The sequence below is a fragment of the Physeter macrocephalus genome, chromosome 14, assembly GCF_002837175.3.
Source record: "Physeter macrocephalus isolate SW-GA chromosome 14, ASM283717v5, whole genome shotgun sequence".
Classification (NCBI taxonomy): domain Eukaryota; kingdom Metazoa; phylum Chordata; class Mammalia; order Artiodactyla; family Physeteridae; genus Physeter; species Physeter macrocephalus.
Window position 1 is genome coordinate 52,521,436 of NC_041227.1, and position 13,358 is coordinate 52,534,793.

General features: G+C 40.8%; 1 protein-coding gene across 46 annotated transcripts in view; it reads left to right on the plus strand.

Moving 5' to 3' along the window:
- The window catches only part of RBFOX1 (RNA binding fox-1 homolog 1), a 395,937-nt gene that overhangs the window by 290,293 nt on the left and 92,286 nt on the right, over positions 1-13,358 (plus strand). Inside the window, exon 10 of one of the 46 annotated variants that reach the window (XM_055090216.1) lies at positions 12,883-12,927. The exons of the other annotated variants lie outside the window; for them this stretch is intronic. Within the exon in view, the coding sequence (XP_054946191.1) occupies positions 12,883-12,902 (20 nt within the window). The 3' untranslated portion in view covers positions 12,903-12,927. The remainder of the gene's footprint in view (positions 1-12,882; positions 12,928-13,358) is intronic. 46 annotated transcript variants of the gene reach the window in all.

The following is a 13,358-nucleotide window of genomic DNA, read 5'->3' on the forward strand; positions in this document are numbered from 1 at the left end:
TTTTTTTTTTTTTGCGGTACGCGGGCCTCTCACTGTCGTGGCCTCTCCCGTTGCGGAGCACAGGCTCCGGACGCGCAGGCTCAGCGGCCATGGCTCACGGGCCCAGCCGCTCCGCGGTATGTGGGATCTTCCCGGACCAGGGCACGAACCCGTGTCCCCTGCATCGGCAGCCGGACTCAACCACTGTGCCACCAGGGAAGCCCTAAAAGTCATCATTCTTATTGACTGTGCCCTCTGATAGTAGATCATGCTACTGCCCTCTCCAAATCAGTCAAATTAAAGAAGAGGAGTAAGATAATAATTTTGGATTATTTCAAATACCACAGTATTCAGACATATTAACTGCTTATGCCAGGGGAAGCTTTCAGGAGTCCAGACAACCAAATAATTATTTCTATGAGCTGCTTCAGTAAACTTAAATCTAAAAAAAGGAGGGGTGGGGATGGGGGGGGCACGGAGAAGTAAATGTTACTTGAGAAATCTGAATATTTGTGTTTGGTGTTGCCAATATCTGGGCTATCCTTGATAATCAGAGGCTTTCTCTTTTAGCCTGTATGTTTGTCTATGTAGGTAGACAGAGCTCATGATATTCAGAAGTGTGGGGAAATGGTGCTGCAGATCCAACACTCCAGAACAATTCCTTTGAAATACTTGAAGACCCATAAACACTGAGAATCCCGCTAGTTTAAATCTAAAATTTCAGGCACCTGTGTCTGTGGACTGCATATATGCAAAATAGAGCTGTAGAATGTATTCATTTCCATAACCAGGTATAATGCCTCATGTTATCCATTTAAATACCCATGACTAAGAATCTAGGGGGCATTTTAAATTTCCCCAACTACAAACGTAGTCTGGATTTATCTTGGAATTTTGAGTGTGCCCCAGAGCTGAAATGAAGACCTTGTCATTGATTTGCTGTGGGTATTTCACAGGTCAGCCCTGTATCTGCCTGACACAGAGAGCCAGCCTTATTTTATTAGTCATTTCTATATATAAGACTTCGTGTTAATGACAAAGATCACAATATTCCCATAGTATAATTATGGATTTTCTGAAGCTTATGCAGAATTAACAACCCAGCCTCCAATTGTCTCTCAGAATGGGGCATGAAAAGTGCACATATTTTGTAAATTAAAATCAATATTTTCAATTTCTCCTAAAGGTAATTTTCCTAATTTAGTGGACTTTTCCCCTAACATTTATTTTCCCTTTAATTATAAAATGGCAGGTTATCGATTTTCGTCTGTAACCTCTTGACGCCCGGAGTGTGTTTTTATTGCTCACGCAGGGTGGGGGTGGGGAGAGCAGTTATACCTCTTAATGAGGATCTTTAATTACTAGCTGAACAGTATTAATTTGCTTTGATAAATTATGACATGCACTCTCCCTCACACACGTTCTAAGAGAAGCATTTAGAAAGCTGTTATGAAAGGTCTTTCATTGGGGGTGGTTTTTCTGAACTCTCATCAAGTTATACCTGCAAGAACTCTTTTAAATGCTTATCCAATACCAGTTTCCAGAAGCAGATACACCTAAATCAGCATATTCCATGAACATACATAAATCTCCTCCAAAGACAAGTGGGTGTTTTCCTATAAAACTAAGCAGCAGCATTGATTATTTTTCCTAAGCCTAATCATCTTCAGACTCCTTGAGGCTTATTCTCATGACAAATGATTGATAAGTCAATATAAAAAAATACCCAGGTGAGTTTCAAAGACTAGCCGGCATCTACGGGCATTCCATTTTAGAGTCAAAATAAAACTGAAGGCACTAAGTAGAAGTAAAATGTCTGCAAATATCTGTTCCCAGTAGCATTTCTCAAGTTATTCAGTGTAATTAAAAATAGGGTTTTTAGGAATCCCGCTGCAGAGGCCTCAACAGGGATTCTTAGAGTTTCCCTGTCATTCTGAGAAGTCCCCTTTGCCATCTAATAAAAAGGTTTTTTTAAAAAAGTGATATTCTTAAGGGATAATCATGATAGCTAGCCAACAAAACTGCTGATTGAAAGCACCTTTAATCTTCATACATGAGTAAAACAAAATAAAAATAAATAACAGAAGGCTATACACAATTGTTGACATGGTCCTGACAAATGGCAAATTCATCCGTTTCTCAGTTGCTGGTAAGATGGCTGCAAAGCTCACGCACACTGTATATCATATCTGCCAACTCATTTCTGTGATTAAATATTCCATCAGTGGGGCTATAAGGCAGCAAAGCTTAACAAGATTCATAAGATGCACCACTTGAACGCACATAACTCACTTCCATGGATGGGGAGCCCCCTGCCTGCAAAGGAAAATTGGAATTGAGTTAAATTACTCCATGAGCTGTGATCAATAGGGAAAGGAAAAGATCTTCCAATGCAATGCAGATCTAAGATAGAGTTAGGTCCTGATGACTAGAAATACACAATTAAACGCAAAAGGAGAGAGATGCAGAGTCAATCGACTTGGAAACCTTGAAGATGACAGTGAACAATAGTCTTGGTGACACTATTATTATTAGTGTGCTTTTGCGGGGAAGGAAAGAAGGGGGTCCTGAGTGGATCCTCCTTCTGAAAATAAACATATCTGCTTTGTGGGGAGTGAAACAAAATGACGGGTACTAAAAGAAGGGCCTACCTATCTGCAAAGTCACACTTGAAAAGTGGCCAGGTCTTGAAACTAGGTTATCCTGGGGTTTCTAGGGAGGATCAGATAAAATAATGAGTGTAAAAGATCTTCATAGACTGAAAAGTAAGATAAAAATATAAGAGATTAGTGTGATCGCTGAAGTCACCTGGATTGATTGTGTCCACGTCAGCACAAGCCTGGCCACGGATCACATGACTTGATGCCAGGCTAGGTGATGAGAAAGTGGATTGGGATCTCAATATAAAGGTTAAAAATGAAGAGGATGGATGTAGTGCTCTGTGATTGCGTAGCTCAAAAGGGCAGGTGTATTTTGACCTTGGATTACCCGGGCAAAGGTATTGGTTTTCTGTGGGCTCTTGGCCACTGTGAACCATGATTCATCTAAGAATTGGATCAGAAGTAGGTAGATGTAGGTCTCCCTCCCCCCACTTCACTTTGTTGAGTCCACTACAGTTCAGAGAATGACCTTTAGCCACACTTTTGGATGGACTTCTTTCTACTTCCTTTCCTAAAATTTGGACACAAGAGCATCTGAAAAAAGTAAAATTTGTCCAGAACCTGGGATAACCTGACCTAAGTTGCTTTTCTTTTATTGGTCACAGTCCTAGACTTTGGATTGGGCTTGGGGTGATCTGCCAAAAGACTGGGTACAAAGCACGCCCCGTTTTGGGTGACTGCCTTAGCATCCTGAAAGAGCATAAGGTGGTTTGGAAAGGTACCTGCCACCACCCAGAGCCCCTCCAAGCAGCAAATATTCAGGTGTTCCTCGTGGCTCTAAAGTTCCCCATATCCACCCAGAGGACCAGCCTCGCCTGGACTCAGAGCCAGGGCGGTGGGGAGCTGCTCTTTGTGAACAATGACCTTTGGCTCGGTGATGTTTCGTATAATTTACACATCTGCCAGATTCCAATGCAGTGCACTTCAGTGAACTGGAACGGAAGAGTCCAGATTTAAGTCCCCAGGCAAAGGATTTTCAGCCTGGAAATGTTCCACTTCAAAGAGTTTATCTCGTACATCTGTTTACTTTTGCCTCCCCTTTTGGTGGCAATTCACTTTGCTTTTTCTCTCTCCTCCCTGCATCTGTCTTAGTGGATTTCGTTCCATCCCTGCCCACATTTGGCCTTCATTTTTATCTGCGTCCTTCCCTGTCCTACAGAGGGAATGCAGCTCAGCTTTGATGGAGCCTGTGGGGATCTTCAAACAGGATCAGCACTCGCTTATGTGCTGAAAACTGCACTTCCTAAATAAATGAGTCCCCATTCTATTGCATGGAAAGGCTATCAAGGAGAGCTTGCCCCAAAGCAGGGAGTGACAGGATGGTCCTTGTAGGAGAAGCCCCACCACTAGGCTGTGGAGGAAGATGAAGTTCGGGTATCTGGCTCTGGATAAATTTCATGGGGAAAGTTCTAGGTCGCCCTCATCAATACACTCAGCAACTCAAAACATCGGCAACATAAGCCAACTCTGGGTGCTTAATCTGGGCCAGGCACCGTGCTAAAAACTCTGCATCTCCTCCAATTCTAATAAAAATGTTATTGCATTATCTTCTTTAGAGAAATTATGAAACCAAGGTTTTTGTGGAGAGTTTATCTCATTTCCTGAATCACAGAACTAGTTTGTGAAGAATCTGTATAGTATATAAAGGTCTTTTTTCTAACCACAAAGCCCATATTTTTCACCACCTTCCGATGCAGCTTCCTCAGTAATAGATGAGGGCACACCCTCTATGCCTTCCATTCATTAGGTCACAGAATACAATGACAATTAGTAAGAGTATCTTTGCATTTAATATTATTGGCTGCATGCCCAACCCCCATGATGGGATGTTTACATATGTTTACAGAGATGGCAACTTTGCAGGATGAGTGTCATCTTCTTCCTTTTGCAGATAAAGTAGAAATCCAGTGAAGTGGAGTTGCCCAGGGTTGCTTACTTCAGAGGTTAAAAAGCTGATTCAAACCCCTATCATTGTCTATCTTATAACAAAGCCAATTCCTTTCCCTGCAAGTTACCTCCCGTATGTTACTAAATGCAAGCTCCTGTGCCTGACACACAGTGAGGCCAAACAATACTAAAACGTCAGAGTTTGGAGCAGAGACAGGTTTATTATATAAAGGTCTTTATTACATAAAGAACCATGCGAGGAGACAGGTGGCTCTTGCCCCCAAACCGCAAACTCCTTGAAGGGTTTCAGCAAAGTATTTTTAAAGGCAAGGCGAAGGAGGGGCCAGGTTGGTTGTTCCACACTTCTTGGTGTTGGAATCCTTTGTGCACATAGCTCAGGTCACGATGTGCCTATAAACCTCCAACAAAACAAATGTTATTCTCTGTTCTGCAACTTTATCTCTATAAGAATGGAACAGTGTTGTACTCTTAAAGGTCAGAGCCTTGAGAATAGCTATCCTGTATATTTCAGGCTATAGGCAACATTCTTAACTCTAAGCAAAAGCAAAAGAATACAAAGGTTAAAGTAAAAGAAACAGATCTAATGTGGAGTCAGATTTGTTCTTCCCTATCACACAGACATGCTTTAGTTAATCCAGTATTTTGGATTGATGGTTCTTAACTGGGAGTGATTTAGCCTCCCAAAGGAATCGGGCAATTTCTGGAGACTATTTTCACTGTTACATCTGGGGAGAGGGGTGTTCACTACTGGCCTCTCGAGGGTGGGGCTAAGGATACTGCAAAATATCCTGCAGTGCCCCGGACAGCCCCCCACACAAAGAATGATCTGGCCTAAAATTCTGATAGTGCTGAGATTGAAAAACCCGGTCCTAATAGAAGCACATGAGGAAAGATGTGACATATGCACCAAATATCTTAAAAATTCTCATGCCCTGGGCTTCCCTGGTGGCGCAGTGGTTGAGAGTCCGCCTGCCGATGGAGGGAACACGGGTTTGTGCCCCGGTCCGGGAGGATCCCACATGCCGCAGAGCGGCTGGGCCCGTGAGCCATGGCCGCTGGGCCTGCGCTTCCGGAGCCTGTTCTCGGCAGCGGGAGAGGCCACAACAGTGAGAGGCCCGCGTACCGCAAAAAAAAAAAAAAAAATTCTCATGCCCTGCTGATGGCTACTGTTAAAGATGTCCAAGTAGCTGTAGTTATTGATGGCAATCAAAGAATGAAAGAGAGACATTTGCCCAAATGTTTCCTCTTTTGGGCATTCCTTTGTGATTTTTGATTCCAGAGGAAAAGCATAGTTTGATTTTATGCTGCAGAGCTGGCTTGGTTAGACATACTCACAGGATGCAGAAAGGCTGATATACTCACAATTCCAATTTATTGCAACAAAAGGCTACAGATTGAAAATTGGCAAAGGGAAGGAGCACCTGGGAGGAAGCCCAGAAGAAACCAGGCAGGCGGGAGCTCCTGGGTGTGCTCTCCCTGTAGAGTCACAGGAAGTGCTTCATTTTCCCAGCAAAGATGTGTGATAGCACATGCAAAGTGTCGCCAGTCAGGGAAGCTCACCTGAGCCTTGGCCTCAAGTTTTTTGGGGGGAGTTGGTCATGTAGACCTGGAGCACCCATGACTGACCTCAATTACTCAAACCTTAGCCCAAAGAGCAAAAATAAGTACTCACCGTAAATCACATTGCTTCCATAAACAATCTTACCAAACTGGTACTGTGTAGCCCGAGGCCTCAGGCATCCAAAAACAATCTCATCAGCTAGAATATTCCAAGAGCTCAGAACTCATCTCCCAGGAGCTGACCAGTCCTAAAGACAAGCCTATGGGGGGAGATGCACAAGGTTTGAGCAGGCCGGGCTTGCTGAGTTAACCCTTTCCTGCCCAACATTAAAAAAAAGAAAATGGAGCTGGCAAGCTCAGAACGTATCACAACAGTGATCATGATGGAAGCGGTGAGGATGAGGATGGCGATATAAGACAAGACGTACTACTGTGTTTGCTGATTCTAGGAGAAAAGATGAAGCTGAATTTAGTTATGAAAGAGGAAGGAGTGAGTGCCTTTTTCACTTAGAGCAGGGGTCTGCAAACTTTTTCAGTAAAGAGCCAGTTAGTCAATACTTTCAGCTCTATGAGCCATATAGTCTCTGCCACAGCTACTCAGCTCTGCCCTTCTAGTGCAAAAGTAACTGTAGATAATACATAAAGGAATAGGCATAGCTGTGTTCCAATAAACCTTTATTTAAAAACACAGACATTTACATTTCATGTAATTTTCTTGTGTCATGAAATAGTCATTTTCCTCTCCCCACCAACCAGCTATGTAAAACTGTGAAAGCCCTGGCCCCTACTTTGCTGACCCTGGCTGTAGATTTCAGATTTAATAAACACAAAGCTTATGCCCTGGGGAGGTGTTTTGGTTTTGGTTTTGCTTTTTTAGCATTGCATTTTGGTAGCAATTACACGATACTGCATGAACCCATGGTTAGCTGGCTGTCACTCAGTTGTATGATGTCCATCAAGGAAGGGCCAAAGAGAGAGGCTGTGTATGAATTCACACATACCACTGGCTTCCATTAATTCATCCTTTAGCTCAGAGTTACAGCACTGAGGACCTGGGAAGTGCCAGGCACTGTGGTAGGCTCTGGGGTAGCAGCCCTTCCCTCCAGAATTTGGCAGGGCAGTAAAGGCTGCACACAAATAAAGTCAAGATATAATAAATGATGATACCTCCTGGACCACTGGAAAATAACCACTCTCTCTGCATTAAAAGGGGTGCCATAAATTGGGTCTGGAAGGATAAGTTAGAGTTTGCCAGCCAAGAAGGCAGAGAGAAGATCATTGTAGGGGTAAATAAGGAGAAGTTTGGTAGCGTCCAAAGGAGTTTCTCAACCTTATCTTCAGAATCCATTGAGAAAAGTTAAAACAGAATTAAAAATAAATACAAGTACTTGATGTTCATCTGAGATGGGAATTTCTGAGGCAAGATCAGTTTTCTCCAAAGACTGAGAAATATTGACTGAGATCAGAAAGAACCTTCTAGAGAAAAGTTGCTAAAGACCTGATAATACCATAAAAAGGAATCTGGATTCTGGAATTTATCCATTGAGTGGTTGACAACCATTGAAAGCTCTGATTAAATGAATGAAATAATTTAAAAAAATAATAAGAACACAGTGATGAATTAGGACCCAGACCTACATTCGCAACAAATCAGAGTCTTATCATGAACAATTTACGTGGGTTAAGCCCTGAAAGATGTAAGACCACATCGGTGACTGGTCACCAATCCCAGAGACTGGGTTCTTGACAGACCCCAGGATTAACAAATGGTGCCCAACAAGGAAAGCTATTATACAATGTGTCTCCTACTTTTGTCCAAAACTTTTCTGAGGAAAGCAAATTACCAGAGATTTTTTTAAATGAGGTGGGTTCATTTTTCTCTTTATGTTTTAACTTGAGTTGCCATTCTATCATAAACCATTTTGTTTTGAAGATTTTTTTGCTTTCCACTTTCAGCGTTCTTTTCAAAATTTATGGTTCACTGTTATTAGCCCAGCCAATTAAGTTGTTGTGTAAATAGAGACAAATTGGCCAAATAGTGTTTAATATACTTTATGTTAATTATATGTAGATACTCATTCTCCAAGTATAAAACGAAGCTGTCCCCTTTTCTTTTAAAAAATTTGGTGTTGAAGAACCAACACACAAATCTCAAAATCCTAGTTAGATTAACTACATTGATGACAGTTAATGCATTTCTAGAACTTGTATGGAACTGTTACAACCCATTACAGTCAAAATATTGGTTTATGAAAATTAATAAAGCCACTGGAAAATAGAATCCAGCATCTGCATTAGCTATTAACACCAAAAGAATCAGCCAGAATTAATTATGCTGCATGCTACATTCTAATGAGTTTTTCATTAAAATGTATACCATTATGGAAACTAAACAAGGATTACTCAAAGAATAATGCCAACAGCTGTTATTTTTTTAGGGGATTAAATTAGTTAATGGGTTATACATTTAAAACTGACACAGAGGTTAATCGCTGTACACCCATCATTGTGTTAAACTCAGTATCATTTTAAAAACACGAACACCCCAATATCATTGATATTTCCTCTGGAAAAAATATGAATCCGTTTGTATGTTTCTAGTGTTTGTTTGATATACATGTGGTATTGTAAACACTGAAACCCTCTATATTAGTTCTCTGTCATTTTCGAAAACAATTTTCACCAGGTGAAATAGTCTACTTGCTTTCAGCCCATTGCTGTGTGTGTGTGTGTGTGTGTGTGTGTGTGTGTGTGTGTGTGTGTGTGTGTGAGAGAGAGAGAGAGAGAGACAGAGAGACAGAGAGAGACAGAGAGAGAGAGATGTAGGAGGCATATTTAAATAAATGTACCTGATTATTCTTTGAGAGATTCAGAGTTGAAATATAGTATTTTCTACTCTCACCAAAAGAATAAGGTTAGGATTTTAAACCTAATCTAGGATAAGAAGGAAACTCAAGATGAATCTCTACAGCCATCCTGCAAATATACCCAGATCCTCCTAAAATCCAGTTCTGTAATAGTAAGTGAAATATAAGAGGGGGCCACTAGGGAGGGCTTTCTGGAAGGCTTTTTGGACTCTTGTAGCATCATAGAAGCTCTTGCCCCTGGAGGATGAGAGGCAGAGAGGGAGGAAGTCCATCTGGGTTCTTTGCAGAGACTTGTAAACTCCACTGTTTTCAGCTGAAGCACAATTTGTAATTTTTTTTTCTCCCGAGCAGAGATTGCGCACTAAAATATCTTTAGGAGGAGGTTGTGAGATCAGTAAGTGAAATGTGCAAATTGGAAGGGACATACCTCAATTATAGCAGGAGTAGCTTCTCCCCATCACTTTGAGTGGCTCTGCCAGGCAGGAATACTAGCCCAAACCCATGGGGCCCCATCTCCTGATTCCTCAAGAGAAGCCAGACATCTGTCTTGTAACATTAAAACTCCCAAATTTAAATGTTTGCAATTATTTCCCAATCTTAAGATGTTTTCCATTAATTCTATTATGTTTAGCATTATGTACAGTACATTAGTTAGCAATTGGCTACTCCTTTCTTAAAAAAAAAAAAGACAAACACAAGAGAACAAAAAAAGTCCCCAATGGGCCATATTTTGAGATTCCAAATAATAATAATAATTACTATTTCCATTATTACTATTACTGAGATCACTTATTGATTAGCTATTATTTTCCAAATGCGTTCATGTAATAGTTTTAATCCTTACAACAATACTTAATGAAACTGATAGTTTTGTCCTTATTTTATGGATGTGAAAACAGAGGCTCGAGGATATTAAATGATGAGGTCAAGAAAACTTAGCGAGGCTAGCAAAAACTAAGTTTAAAAGTTTCCAAAGCCCATGCTTTTCCAACTATGTTATCCGAGCTTAAGGGTTCACTATTTCTCCTTCGTGTTTCCTTCCCCCACGTCTTATTTCTATCTTGCAAGTGGGATTTTTCTTATCTACAGAAGATACATCCTGCCCAGAGGCTTCCTTGGTTGGATTTAAAACCCTATTGCAGATTCTTAAATGTGATCAGGAGCTTGTAGCTAACGTCTTTAGCCTGACAGAGTCGGGTGTTTTCAGCCAGAAGATGACTGCAGAATCTTTAGACACGGTTTTGTTGGAAAGGCGTTGGTGGATATTTATCATTCCAAGGTTGGAGGGGATGTTTCATCAACTCAGGACCAAGTATCACCATTGATAGACTTCATGAGAGAGTCTGAGCTTTGGAGTCATGCAAAGCGGGCTCAGATTTCAGTTTTGTCTCATAGTTTTGTCTCTCTCAGCTTTAGTTTCCTTGTGGATTTAATAAGAAAAAAAGTTATAGCGCTTGTAGAACATACTTGGTCCAGAACCGGAAACTCAATGGCATCTTAATTGTCAGTCTTATTAATATCACCTGTACTGAAGATTGTTTATATAGTCCCTACATAGGTATTTTACTGTTGGTGGTGGCCCTGGAATCCCCTGGGAGTTTATTAGAAATGTAGACTTTCAGGCCCCACCCCAAACCTGCTAGATCAGAATCTACATTTTAAAAGGGTCCCCACCCATTGATTCAGTTCATATTAGCATTTGAGAAGCAAAGCTCTAGGATGGCCCTTATCTGTATATTGACACCCATGACCCAGAAGGCCAAATGCCTTAGGAAATAAAATTTATTTGCATTGTTTTTATTGTAACTGAATTGCTATCCTTCCACAAATACCTTATGGGACCATATTTCTCCTTGTTGCATTGTCTTAAACCACAATGAATTAAAAAGAAATTTGGGACAAGTATTGAAAAAACATGTCTTCAAATTGTTTTTGGATGTTTGTTTTTAAACAAAACTGAAATAAAATTAAATTTTTGACAAAGTATTGATAAAATGATACCCTCTGAAATTTTTAGTGACAGTTTCCTGGGGAGTGGCTAATGTTCTCCTGAGAGACAATTAGTAGTAGTATTGTTCCAAACAGAAAGTAGACGTTAGAACAAGGGTCCCCAAATGTATTCTGTAAGGTTCCAGGTAGCAAATATTTTAGTCTTTGAGGGCCATGCAGTCTCTGTTGCAATTACTGAGCTCTGTTGTTGTAGCATAAGGCAGCCATAAATAATATGCAAGTGAATGAGTATGGCTGTGTTCCAATAAAACTTTATTGATAGATACTGAAATTTGAATTTTATATAATTTTCACTTGTCACCAAATATTATTCTTCTATTGATTTTTTTTCCCTCAACCATATAAAAATGTAATCATTCTTAACTCATGGCCATACAAAAAAGATGGTAGGCCGGATTTCACCAGAAGACTGTAGTTTGCCTGCACCTGATTTAGAAGATTAGCCTTAAGTCCATGGGTCCAGGAATCTAGTTGGTTTATTTTGCATTCAGCACCACAATATTTCTGTCTGTGTGACCTTGGGCAAGATCCTTAAACTCTCTCTGTCTCAGTATCCTCATCCATTAAGTGGATATAATAGTAGTACCTCTCTTATAGGGTTAAGAGTAGGGGGTGATCCAAATTAAACATTGAGAGGGTTTGCGGGGCACTTAGCAGGTCTTCAGTAAGCAATTTTTGGAATTGTCACTGTAACATTTGAGGATCCGATATATTTATTATCATATTGAGTTAATCAGCTATTTTCTGTAAAAGCCTCTATTAGCCTAAATTTGGAGGCAGGAGCTTAAGATAATAGTCAAGTCATTACATTTCTCAAACAATAAAGAATCAAGGAGAAAGTTCTACAGAGATCTGACGTACTGTGCTTGCAACTTTTTTCTGCAATTACGTCAAAATAAAACGTGGAAAGAAAAAAAGTGATGTGTTTCTTTCTAAATAAGAAAATCAAAACTCACCAAATAAACTGGAAAGGGGGATTATTTACACTATAGACAGATTCACTCCAGGGCTCCTTTAAATATGGAAATCCCCTGGCGCAATTAAAACACGATTTGATTTATAAGAATTAAATATACATGCAACATTTTCTGCAGCCTCTGTGCCTAAATGGAAATACCTCTGTACTTAAAATGCTCCCATAACCCTCCAGAGAAGCTCATCTTTCAGGCATGTATAAAAGCTTTAGGTATTAGCTGTGAAAATATTCTTACGTGGATTAGCTCAATGCTAGTCTGTTCAAAAATGCATAACTGTAAAAGTCAAAATCGTCAGGCTTTGGATGAATTTGTCAATTGGAAGCAGTAACCTCCATGGGCAGGGACCACATGGCAACCTCCCAGGCCTCTAAGTAGAACAGAAGTTTGATGCTTATATGATGCTTCATAGGGGACCCTCATGGTAGCTCCTCATTGATCCTCAAGGCAGGGTTCATGATAAGGTAGGACTACCACAACAAAGTACCATAGACTGTGTGTCTTCAACAACAGAAATTTATTTTCTCACAGTTATGGAGGCTAGAAGTCTGAGATGAAGGAGTTGGCAGGGTTGATTTCTTCTGAGACCTTTCTCCTTGACTTGTAGATGGCCATCTTCTCCTTTTGTCTTCACATGGTCCTCCCTCTGTGTCTGTGTCCTAATTTCCTTTTCTTATGAGGACATCAGTTATAGGAATTAGGTTCTACCCTAATTTTACCTTAACTACCTCTTTAAAGATGCTATCTCCAAACACAGTCACGTCCTAAGGTACTGGGTGTAGGACTTCAATGTATGGATTTTGAGGGAACACCACTCAGCCCATACAGTAGAGCAGGAGTGCCGTATGTCTTCTTTTGGATGGAAAACCAAGGGTGACCTCTCTAGGATTCTGTGATTAGTGTTTTGTGTGCCTTCTTCCCCAGCCTGCCTCCAGAGACTTTGACAGAATAGCTTGGACTAGAAGTGAGGTACGCTTTTGTTGTGTTTGAAATGCTCCAAAGCAAAGGCAAAATTGGTCAAAGGACAAAAGGGGAAAGATCAAAAGTAAATAAAGTCTACCTCTTTGCCCAGAGAAGTAAAGAGACCAGATATATTTAGCCATTTTCATTTTTCTTCTAAATATGTGATGACCTAAGGCCTGCTTTACTCTGAGTGCATCTTTGGAGCAACAGAATCACTGGGGCTGCTGATGGAGATGCAGATTTCCCACCCGCCGAGTCACACTTTCCAGGGCTGGGGCCTGGGAGGGTATACCACTTCAGATTCTCCCAGGTGGTTCTTAAACCCTGGAGGCTTTGAAAACCTCTGATTGAAGGGTGGAAAGAACTCAGGGCATTGAGGTTTGGGGGAGTGGCTCATCTCCAGCGTTTCGCAAAGTATGGTCCCCAGACAACATGAG